Source organism: Periplaneta americana, chromosome 10, assembly GCF_040183065.1.
Source record: "Periplaneta americana isolate PAMFEO1 chromosome 10, P.americana_PAMFEO1_priV1, whole genome shotgun sequence".
Classification (NCBI taxonomy): domain Eukaryota; kingdom Metazoa; phylum Arthropoda; class Insecta; order Blattodea; family Blattidae; genus Periplaneta; species Periplaneta americana.
This window is the reverse complement of record NC_091126.1, coordinates 17,001,594-17,014,056: the sequence shown is the minus strand read 5'-3', so window position 1 is coordinate 17,014,056 and position 12,463 is coordinate 17,001,594. Positions and strand designations below refer to the sequence as shown.

The 12,463-nt window shown below is 32.8% G+C and overlaps 1 protein-coding gene across 3 annotated transcripts in view; it reads right to left on the bottom strand.

Annotated features, from left to right (window-relative positions):
• Positions 1 to 12,463, bottom strand: part of nompA (no mechanoreceptor potential A) — a 111,271-nt gene that overhangs the window by 29,250 nt on the left and 69,558 nt on the right. For 2 of the 3 annotated variants that reach the window (XM_069836958.1, XM_069836957.1), the window contains exons 7-9: positions 8,727 to 8,869; positions 7,648 to 7,944; positions 1,828 to 1,920 (exon numbers count right to left, since the gene is read on the bottom strand). In XM_069836958.1, coding sequence (XP_069693059.1) covers positions 1,828 to 1,920; positions 7,648 to 7,944; positions 8,727 to 8,869 — 533 coding nt within the window. The remainder of the gene's footprint in view (positions 1 to 1,827; positions 1,921 to 7,647; positions 7,945 to 8,726; positions 8,870 to 12,463) is intronic. The other variant, XM_069836959.1, reaches the window with a different exon arrangement.

Sequence of the window (12,463 nt, the reverse complement as noted above, 5' to 3'; positions counted from 1 at the left end):
TTTATCTTAGAATATTTCAGAATATTTTTCATTGAAACAATTTAAAAAATGGAATCAATTATTGTCATTATAATAAAATAAAGTAGTTCTTGTTTCTAATATTATTGCTTTGATAATCCATGTTGAATCTTTCGTACACCACTTTTAACACTTGAATATAAATAATTGATTAAATGGCGATCTTACTCATGTTAACACGAGTAAGATCGCCATTTAATCAATTATTTATTGCTTTGAGTTACTTGTAATTTAAACCGTCATTTTTAGTACTGTTTCATTAAAAATATTATACCAGTATTTGGATTTTCAAGTATCTGCATTTTTATACTATATTTACTATATTCTATATACTGGTATACTGGATTTAAGTTTTTAGTTATAATATGTATATAATACTCTCCTTCTGTATGATGTTAACCAGGGGTGTATTTCAGGACTGGCTGCTCCTAACGGCACCAAGGTACTATTTTTCGATGCCAGTCAGTGCCAGGGAACTTTCCTGATTTTCATATTATCGTCAAAATAATTTCACATCTATAAAAAGTCATATTATTTTATTCATATTTAAACAAATTCATAGTGAGGTCTACTCCTCAGACCTAACAACCTCTTTATCTAGATTCAAACTCATGTATTTTCGTCTGACATTCCACAAGTACTCCTGCAGAAATAATGGTGGTGGTGGTGGTGGTGATGTTGATGGTGGTGGTGATGATGACGACAATGATGACGATGATTTCTGGTACTACCAAAATCCCAGAGCCAGGGCGCTTTTTGTCAAGAAATACACCACTGATGTGAACTATAGTTCAATTCATACATTTTGAAATCGTGTGTGTTTTTTTTTGCATCATGTAATGTACGGTCTGTATAAACACCCAGCAATTCAAAGCTATGGCCGACTCCATCGAAAGACAATGAGACTAGCTCTTACCAACAGGTAGGTTGCCCATTTTTCTTCCCCCTATTCAAAATATGAAAATTTGAATAATTTGTTTTAATGAAATAAACCAAAAAGTTTAATGTTTTTATCATTGCGTTTAAACTATGTACTGTTATATATATTGGTACATGAAAATATACAGCATGTTCATGAAGATTTACTACAATAACTGGCTTTCTTCTTTCCGAAAATATGTTTGGTTACTTATTGTTATACCTCTGAAGTTCTGGATGATATGTAGATCTATTAACAGGCAGTGCGTCTCACTTGATATGTGTTAGAGGAAGAACAATTGTTTGGTACATCTTAAGTCTGATTAGTGAAATATGTCAGCGATGTATCCAATGGAGGAGGAAAGGAACTGGCCACTCTACCCCATTATCTCCTAGCTTAGTTGCCTCATAAGTGATGCCTTATTGGTGTCACTTAGGTTCCAACCTGTTGTCGGACAGTTAGCTAAACGACAACTTATTTTTACTCATAGTAAGTTTTTGAAGAATTTTATTGTATTGTTCAACATGTCTGGAAATATCGAAATTTCTAAACAAATAAATGTTGTTTTCTACACATATGATTTGCTTTAATTATCGTTTGCCACAGTAAATACGCTAACTCTTTTTAATAATCGTGATTTTGTTGTAAAACCTTAATGTACAAATAGTTTTCATCATTCTGTTGTTTTATATATATATCTACCACCATTTATGGGGCTGCAACCATTGCAATCTAGCTAGCTTCCTTGTTAATTTAACAGATCAAATTATAATTTGAACTATTTTAAATCTTTGATACTGTTATTTACGCCATTCTGGTATAATTTTTGCTGTATCAGCTATTCTAATACATATATTTGGGATTTTCATGCAGAATGCAAGTCACCATACCTAAGCTATTGTGTGGAGGCCTCCCATGTTGATTGGAATCTTGTCCCAAATGGTCAGGACGTAAATTTGTTCCATCCCCATCTATATAGCGAGCTAGAAAAAATTAATGAGTGTGATGTGTGCAAAGGTGATTAAGATTGCAGTAGACCATTTTGAAGGTGGTCTTTTACTTTCACTACAAATTTCTCATTGAAAAGTGGACGTGCAAGTTTTTCAATAAAGTAATGGATGTAGGCTGATTTCCTTTGTGCTGTAATAAGATGAAATATCAACTCTGTTGGATTTTCAATTAATAATTTAGCACTTTAATGTTACTGTATCTATTGTTGGTATTTTATAAGCTATAATTACAAAACAGAAACCAGCCTTAATCATGCTCACTGAAACATGAATAAGAACAAAACATAACCTTAAATAGGCTTGACATTCAGTGGTGGAAAGTACTTCCATTTTGATCTTCTTTCATTTAATAACAAATAATGTCTGTAGAGAATTGCAGTGCTGAAAGAACTTATAGGCTAATTGAAAACAGTTCATTCCCCCGTAGTCAGAAATAATGGTTCATGCAACTTCTGTAGGCATATTTTGCAATGCTCTAAGGTAATGCTAATGTACAATATTATGAAATATGTGCACGAATATTCTTGTAAGACAGAGAGAGATCAAGTTTCCAACACCAAAAATAGATTTTTTTTTTTTTACTTGATGCAACATGCTAGAACTTACTGTGTAGTTGCCATGCATTATATAGTTGTGTAAAAGTAAAGAAAATGTACACGGTATGTATCTATCCACATAATTGAATTGCTTGGGTAAAGGATGTTTACGATTACATGAATACTAATGAAATATAACAAGTATATATGGCGAGTAAAGATTTCTTTGAAAGCAAGCCTTACGTTAGACAAAAATAATACAATATATAAAAGAGTTCTCATAGGAGAGGCAAGAAGTTGTTTAATCATTAACACCATTTCAAAACATATATAAATAAATAAATGTGAAAATATTCAGAAGTATTATTTACATTAAGTTTATACCAAACACTGTTATGCTTTTCAAAAACTTAGTCATGAAGATATAGATTAAACAACGGTAAATTTTCTTATAACAGGGCTTTTTTTCATATCAAAATACTTAAGCACATTTCATAAAGTCATCATATTAATTGAATGTCAGCAAATGCTATTCATAAGCATTTATTTTACAGTGATTTCATGTTCATCATATTTTTAACTTGTCAACAGAAATTAGTTGTAATCGCAGACCTAGAGGCCAAGGTAACTTTTGCTAATCCTTCATACTCTGATATTTTGCTGCTTAATATGAGTTTAAATACCTGGTTAGAACTTTTCTTAGATAACACTAGGGAGAAAAATAATTATTTTCACACTTCCCGAATAAAATTAGCTGATTGTTATAAAATCGTATTTTCTATTGAATTTGTTCTGAAATATGTTTATAAAGCACTGTAATTAATATTGAAAACAGTTCCTGCGTGCGACATGCATTATAATCTTATTTCCATTATCACAATAATCATACCGTAATATTATTGATTAAATACAAAGTGTGAGAATTTTATTTCTTATACAAATGATATACATTACAAATATTATGAAACACATCTCCAAAATGCTTACAAACGCTAGTCTTTCGAATAATTTTCCTTGTACTGATCTCCATCGTAATTAACCAGCAATAGTTACGGTACCAACATTACAGGATCCCAGCGAACTTGAAACAGTTTTTCCAATTAATTAATGTCTTGGCGAAAGTGCCTCCCTAGTTTTCTACTGACGGTATCCTCATTTTTCGAGAGAGTGCAAATGTTAATGAATTCAATTTTGAAAGACACACAGCATCCCACAATTTGTGACAAGGAATTCATAATTTCCATTGTGCCTATTTACAAGAAACTCTTCAACAAATATTTTAAAACATCACCAAGCTCTTAATTCAAACTTCCTAACTTATCAAACACTTCGTCTTTTAGAAATATTTTTATATTGCCAGATGAAAAATCTACCATTTACTTCACATACGATATGTTGGAAAATACATTTTCCAAATAACAGAAATCACACAAAAGTTTATACAATTTGTTAATATTTGTTCATTTACTCTAATTTTATCTGCAGTGGTTGAGGAAATATTTTCGGGATCCACCCAATCACTTCATCTCTACTTTTCCACTGTTTCACATTGTACTGGTAATACTTTTCATATGAACACTAGAAACTTGTTATAATTAAATTTTTATGTGATTTTTTTTGTATGATGACGACCCGCAAGTACAGTACAGTATTTGGTCAATCTCCCTGTAACTCTTTAGGTACTGGTAGCTTAATAGTTTCTAAGATCACACCATATAACTAACAAAAGAATTGTTTATAATTCATGACATTAAAGATTCTGGACATCACTTCATGTATTTTTTTAATTACCTAGCTGAATTAAAAATAAATTGTTGCCATTGCGAAACAAAACTGCTCGATATTGTTGATTCCTTGATTAACTGCCATTTACTGTGAACATGTAGGATTTATAATTTGTCCATTATTCCATTAATATTGTTACAGAAGCACATATCATTTTCATACAAAAATCCTTGTTTAAGAAAGTGGAAATTACTTAATTTTAACGAACGTTGATTTAAATTTAATGAGTATCGCACAGTTAAATTTAAAATTTGATTTTCTACTTGTACCAGTAATGAAAAACAGCATGATGCAGCTCGTAATGAATCTTATAAATACGAAACACCAATGGAGAATTTTGAACACGGTGTTCCAAATGCAGGCATAAAAAAAAGGATGAAAATTGCTCTGTCTTATTAGTCGTAATATGAAAATGGTGTTGAGTGATGGTGGAAAATGTCTCAAATTAATGTTGTTTTATCATTTTTAAATATTACCGTACACACATTTTCAGGATATTCTAATACAAATAAGAAATTCTATTTCAATTATATAGACTTTCATTATATTTAATATGCTAAGAGTGTTAATTTTAGGTAATGTGACACAATTTTGATAGAAAATGATCTCTCTTCCTAATTATGCAAAGAAAGAAAACACTACCCCATCCATCCTTTTTGGTTTGGATAAGCACTGAATAAACATTAACAATTTTGTAGGAAATGAAATGAATGTTCTCTTCAGCAGGTGTTTGATCTAATATATACATTTTCACTATACTTTGTAATAGGCATACAGCAAGGACTTGAATTCCTAGTGGGTGTAATAAGCTACATTGATTTTTTTATATTTTTTCATGTGTTACGTAATGTAAAATGAGAAATTCGACTTAACTGGGTACAGTACTCTCGAATGTGGTTCCCATCTTATTTTTCGTTCCATCACAATATCTTTTCATTTAACACAGCTATTATGTGCAGTAGTTATATAGAATGAATGTGGTAGGTGATTGTATTGATGAATGGAAAGCAGTTTGTTAGCATATTAATACAAGTAAGCTTTTTGCCTAAAAGAACAAAATTTGCAAGCTATTACTTACACACAATGGTGACTTGCATTCACCTCTACTGAGTTCTTGTGTAAATCTTGTTTAGTCATCATTTGAGTTAATGAACATAGAAATAGAAATAGTTTTTTATCGAACGAAACTTCTAAACATTAATTAATGACAAAAAGTAACTGTTATTATTGATGAACTACTAAGTTATTTAGATTAAATAACTAACGACTTCACTGTGTTAACATTTTAGATTATGGTGTTATTTTACTTATTTCATCTGATTTAATAGTTTCGATATTATTTCTATCATCTTTTGAATTCTAGCTGTTGTTCTCTTTTTGTCTTAATTTCTTTTAGACCCGTAAACTGGGATTACTTTGAACACAGAGGAAACTTTGAACATTTTTTCAAAAAATCATATTTAGGTTTCTACATGCTGCATTTGTTATAGATGGAGGTAAATTATCATAACATCATTATCATACCAAATTTACCTCCGTCTATAACAAGTACAGCATGTAGAAACCTAAATATGATTTTCTGAAAAAATATTCAAAGTTTCCTCTGTGTTCAAAGTAACCCCAGTTTACGGTATCATCTTTAAGTATGACTGTTCTCAGCAATTATTTTAATTTCCAGCTCTTTTAATAGTTCACTATAGGATGAAGAATGGTAACTCACCAGCGTGGTATAGAAGAAGTTAGCAAGTGGGTCTCATATTCTGAGACTTCACTCGTGTGTGGGTTCGAATTTTGCTTGTGTTCATTTCCTGGTTGGGATTTTTTCCCCCCATGCTTTCCCCAATTTTAAGGCAAATGTCAGATAATCTCATGATGGATTCCTGGACCAATCTTGCCAAAATACCATGTCGCTATCATAAATTTCATATATGCTAGATAACCTCATCATTAAATTTGATAAGTAATTAAAAAATAAACAGTAAAATTGGAAAAATTCAGTTACAGTTACATATCCTACCGGTAAATATTATTCTCAACAAAGTCGTTAATTTTTCATAGTTTCGCTCTGCTTAAAAGCAATATTCCATAATATATTACGATATATGCCAGAATCGCAAAAAAAATCCCATTTTCTTTTATTGGTATGTAATTGTGCTAATGCCAGCACCGAAACTAACAGTTTTTAAATTCTGACACTTGATGAAGTATTTAAGATAATGAGAATTCGCACTGAGAACATTTTTTGCACTCCAAAGATATTGTAATTAATACAGACAGCTGATTCATACATCGTCCTGTTGTTCTTCACATATATTTTGTTTATAGAAGAAGGAATTGTTCATGTAATCTCGACGCCCTCGGTAGTGCAGTTGGTATAGCACTGGCCTTCTATGCTCGAGGTTGCGGGTTTGATGCCGGCCGAGGTCGATGGCATTTAAGTGTGTTTAAATGCGACAGGCTCATGTCAGTAGATTTACTGGCATGTAAAAGAACTTCTGCAGGACAAAAATTCCAGCATACCGACGATGCTGATATAACCTCTGCAATTGCGAACGTCGCTAAATAAACCGTAATATTTATTTCATTTAATCTCACTGAATCTCAATAACTGCCTACTTTTCTGGGTACCGGTACTGGTATAGTCCCACATCAAGTCAGATATTTAGATGTGAAAACGTGTCAGAGAAATATGCAACTGAATATTAGGGATGAAGTCAGAGCACTGTCTCCCTCAGTTTTACAACTGATATGGAATTTGTATCCCAATTTAAACAGATTCAAACTTCCTGGCACAATATTAAATAATTATTGATGATTTTGTGTGAAATTATTTGAAATGAAATGCACTTTAGAGACAGACTGACATATAGGAAGCACACAGTTCACATTTACTTCAATTTTAAAACATATGTTGTACATGCTAGCTAAAATTGGACATTGAAACACAATTTATAAATATGAAGTAGGTCTATTATTATCTCTGTTTTTCAATCTAAACTTATTTCATTCAGTTTTCCTCATATCCCCATGAGTAGAAGTTATAGTAATTCATCTTTGAAAGCGTCATAGTAATTATGTATTATTAGTTTAGATATAACATTATAATCAAATTTTTCAGCACTCAAAATGTTCTCAAAATAAACTTTAAATGTTAAGGAATGACTAAAAAACAAAGTATAAATTAACAAAATGACTCAAATTTAAAAATGAACATGTTTATAACTCAGTATTTAAATGAAAACCAAGCTGGGAAAGAAAACTGCGCATGGATTGAAGGTCTGCAGTTTCAAGTCTGTAACCAGCAAGATGTCATAATGTAAACTGAAAGAGATATATAATTATGGTGATTTAAATGACGTTAATGTTGCTGAGTACTTACTCATGAGGTTCTCGTAATAATCATAGTCTGCATCGTAGATGATTCGGAGACCATCTCTTTGGTTGAAGCGGCTCAGTCGACATGTTCGGAACCGATCACTGTAGACTGCAGAACGACACTGAAAACTGGCCTGACGTAGACACTCATCTAAGCATTCACTCAATGTGCGACCCGTGATTTCTGAGTGGAATTCCCCCCCAAGACGACTGTTACGGAAACGTTGGAAAGCAGTGTCTGGGCGCCGGCCATCAGAAAATAGGTGAGATGTTAGGGAGTTGTCCGAAAATTCGCCTTTCTCTGAGGACATAGCAATGTATTACAAATTACACTCTTGTTTGTGCACTGAAAGGACTGTATCTTGTATCATTAAAAATACATTATCTTTAAATAAAGAAATGCAATAATTAATATGTCAGGTACCGTAACAACTGAAAACGTTTAATTTTGTATTCTGTGTAGAAAATAAAAATCTATATTAAATAGTTTGCATTATTCTTCTATATATTTTACAGGGTAAAATGGTTAAAGAAAGTAAACAACAAAATATACTGTTAGAATTATTATTACTCAATAAATAATTAATAATATCGGAAGTAGGGCTCGGATTTTTATTACCTAAAAACTGAAGAAATATGCATGCATTTATGCCCTAAAAATACTGAAATATGAAATAGAAACTTGGAAATATGATGCAAAAGCAATTAAATATTGGTCAAAAATAACTTAGAAAAATTTTTTACTATTTATTCAAGAAAATTAATTTTGTGAATATTAACTCCATTATTTTCGTCTTTGTCTTTGATGAATTTAGTGTGAAAGAAAATCTAAACCTCTAAGGTTTAAGACAATATATTCTCTGTACACTAGAACTGTTTGAAGAAACAAAATGTAGTACGAAATTTAGAAAGAAAGGAAATGAAAAGTATTTCCTTTCTGAGTGTATCTTTAGTGCAATGGATATTTCAGATTTTCTACATAGTAGAAATTAATGATAGGTACTGGATTGGACTGGATGGGACAGGATCTTGTGACTTGCACAATGTAATTTCATAATTTGAAATGGAATATAAGGTACTTACGTTTCTCTAAGCAGACCACCTCGTACAGATGATGTGTTTGGCTGGTGCTTGTATGCAAATCATCCTTCTGAGACACGGAATCTTCCTCAAATAAAACACACAAATGCGTTTGTTCATCGTATTCAATTGCTCGGCAAAAGTACCTGAAGAAAATAACGTAATATATTTATTTTCAGTTCATATAAGCTATACACAGAAATGCTGAAGTAATATTCAACATGTATTTGTCTTATAGAATGTTTAAATTTCATCTGTTAACATTATAAAACACAGTGCGTACATTTTATCTTTCCACGCTCACATGTGTGCTACTGTGCTGTGCACTGCCGCATCCAATCTCCATCCTCGAGTGTGGAAAGATAAAATGTATGCACTGTTTATTGCGTCTGAACAGTTAATAACCGCTACTTTCAGGAGGATAAATTAGTTGATGGTTAAGTTTTTCGTTGTGTAAAATGTATGTGCAATTGTTATTCATTATACTTTCGTAATCTTTAATTTATTTTTGTTTCTTGTGAGTGCACAATACAATACTTCGTGTAAGAGCAAGAAATATATGCAAATGTACACATTGTGTTTCAGATTTAATGAGCACAGATTCAGGGGTGTGTTATTTCACTAATTCTATATTATTTTAACATAAAAACTGAACAGTCAAAAAGATAAGCGAGAAAATTTAGAAAATCTTGCTGTTCCGAGTATTACATGCCCATCTACCACACTTGTTATGATCATAGTCCGATGAGGGTACACTTCTGATGATTTGCTTGATTGTTGACTTGGAGACGTACAGTGTTGGACATTCTTAAGGTCACCACTGGCATAGCTTAAGTGGTAGGTTCGTTTGCCGTTCTCATCCAGAGCTGCACTCAGGCTTGATTTGAATTCCCACATGGGTTAATTGTCTGGTTGAGTTTTTCCAAGGCTTTCCCCAACATAAAGCGAATATCAGTTAATTGCATGGCGAATCCTTGGCCTTATGTTGTCAAATTCCATCTCGCTATCACCAATTTCATCGACACTATATAACTTATTGCTTGATACAGTGTCGTTAAATAACCAATTAAAGAAAAGGAATTTTTAAGAAGATGCTGATGTTTGATGTTGAATGTAAAAAAATACGAAAAATGTATGTCATATAGGGGAGAGTCGGGTAGTATCGGACATCGGGTAATCGTACTATCAGGGACTGGAATGCTTTACCTGCAGACTTACTAAAGGCTTTACCAACAACCAAAAATGCATTTAAAAATAGGCTTAAGGACCTTACTAATAGACGGTAATTATACACAGTATTTAAAGGGTGTAAATGATATGTTGTTATTGAAGTGTTGTATCAGTGAAGAATTATGTTGTCAGTGAAGTGTGTTGTATCAGTGAAGAAGTATGTCGTGTCAGTGGAGTGTGCTGTGTAAGTGAAACGTGTTCCTGTCAGTGAAGCTTTATAGTTTATAGTGGCAGTGCAAAGAATTTGAACAGTGAAATGTTTTTGAAGTGTTAGTGAAATCAGGATAGAATCAGTTAAATGTGTCGTAGTTCCAGTGCAGTGAGTGAGTTGACAGCGAAATGAGTGTAATGTTGAAAGGTACTTGTGCAGATATGAACATATACTCGTGGGTTTTAGTTCGATCTTACTTTTAAGATACAAATTAGAATACTTCAAATGTTATTTTAAGTGATCGTTTCATTTAATTTAGTATATTCCCTGTTGTTGTTGTTGTTATTATTATTATTATTATTATTATTATTATTCTTATTGGTATTAAGTATTAGTATTATTATTAATTGTATTTTTAATTAATACGTTTATTATTGTCATTATTGAGTGTAATTAGTTACCACTGCCACCGGGTATATACCCATTGCAGTGTGAATAAATACATACATACATACATACATACATATCGGACAGTGAGTTTCTTTCATCTACCACACGATGATAGTACCTGATTGACATGGTTACGTTTCTGTGATGTCGCATAGAGAAACGTAACCAGTCATTCAGGTACTACTATATGGTGGTAGGTGAAAGAAACGCACTGTCCGATACTACCCGATGTCCGATACTACCCGACTCTCCCCTAAACAATTTGATGTTGTAGTTTAGTCAACTGTCCGAAGACAGGTTTGAACCTCATAAGTAACACCAATAAGGCAGAACTCATGAGGCAACTAGGCCAGGAGATAATGGGGTAGGGTGGCCAGTTCCTTTCTCTCTCCAATGCATACATCGCCGATTAGCTACATATTCCACTAATCAGACTTCAGATGCATGCAAACAATTATTGTTTTTCCTCTGACACATATCGTCAAGTGAGACGTACTGCCTGATAATAGATATACATATCAGCCAGAACCTCAATCAGAGGTGAAACAATATGATATAGAACTTTAATGTATAAATACATTTAAATCTCGCTTCTTTCATCTGATTGTGCCTGTGACTGAGCACTCTTCTCTACCACTCCTTCCGCTGATGCAAGCCGAACAGAATACAAGCTATAGTCGGGTGTAGCTCAACTTACGTATTTTGAAATTGCTGCTGGAGCATATTCATATCCTGGTAAATTTTTTGACACATGTTTTAAATTCCACTTTTCAGTTCACTTTTACCATAAGCTGTGGGTAGTTCTTTAATTGGTTATTTTACGACGCTTTATCAACTGTTACGATTATCTAGCGTCTGAATGAGATGAAGGTAATAATGCCAGCGAAATGAGTTCGGGGTCCAGCGCCAAAAGTTACCCACTATTTGATCTTAATGAGTTGGGGGAAAACACCGGGAAAACCTCAACCAGGTAACTTGTCCCAACCAGGATTTGAACCCGGACCCGCTCGTTTCATGTTCAGGCATTCTAACCGTTTCTCTACAGCGCACAGTGTGTAATTTCAAGCAGCTAGCCGGCCAAAAATCAATTTTCACACCCTATCTTTAATGCTAAATTCTTATATAGACGTGTTTATAACACTCCAAAGTATACTATCCAAGTGTAGACAGATGCTTATATCTGTTAGGGGACCCTCACAACAGAGCGAAAGTTGCATGTCTGCGATAAGATCATTTACGCTGCAGAGGCGGGCGCGAAGTATGTGTTTGGATGGTGCAAAGTGGTAAGGTTAATACAGTATTTTTTCTAATACAGAGTGTGGATATATTATAAGAAGGTATGTACTTACATATAAGCTAATTTTCGTGACAAAAATTATCTTATTGTCTAGAATAAGTATCTGGATAAACATATGCAAAGAGTTTGAGTTTTACCTTATTATATATTTCGAGGTGACTTTTAAAAGGTGTAGCCCTCTATCACCTCGTTAAAATTTTGTAGAGATATTCATTATACTTTTCTGAATACGACGACGTGATTTTTTTCTGCAAATAGGTGCAGACAGAGTAGCTATTAATTATTTTCAGACACCATGCGCTCCGTAATCCGGAGAGCTGTTTTCCAGATGTGGAACAAGAGCGAGAGAAAAGTGAAATTCTCAAATATAATTGAACATTTTGGTCTGAAAGATTACTCTGAAGACATTTTACAGTCAATAAGAAAATGAATTAAATTTCTATGCTCGAAAATTCGATTACGGTGGGAAAAATACAGCAGAAATGAAAAAAAAATGTCTTAAAATATAATGCGCTATGTTTCAACCAAGATACAAAATCTGAAAATAAAATATATAATACTTTGCCATCTACTACAAAACAATTCCAATTTGATTCTGCCAGTACAAGCATT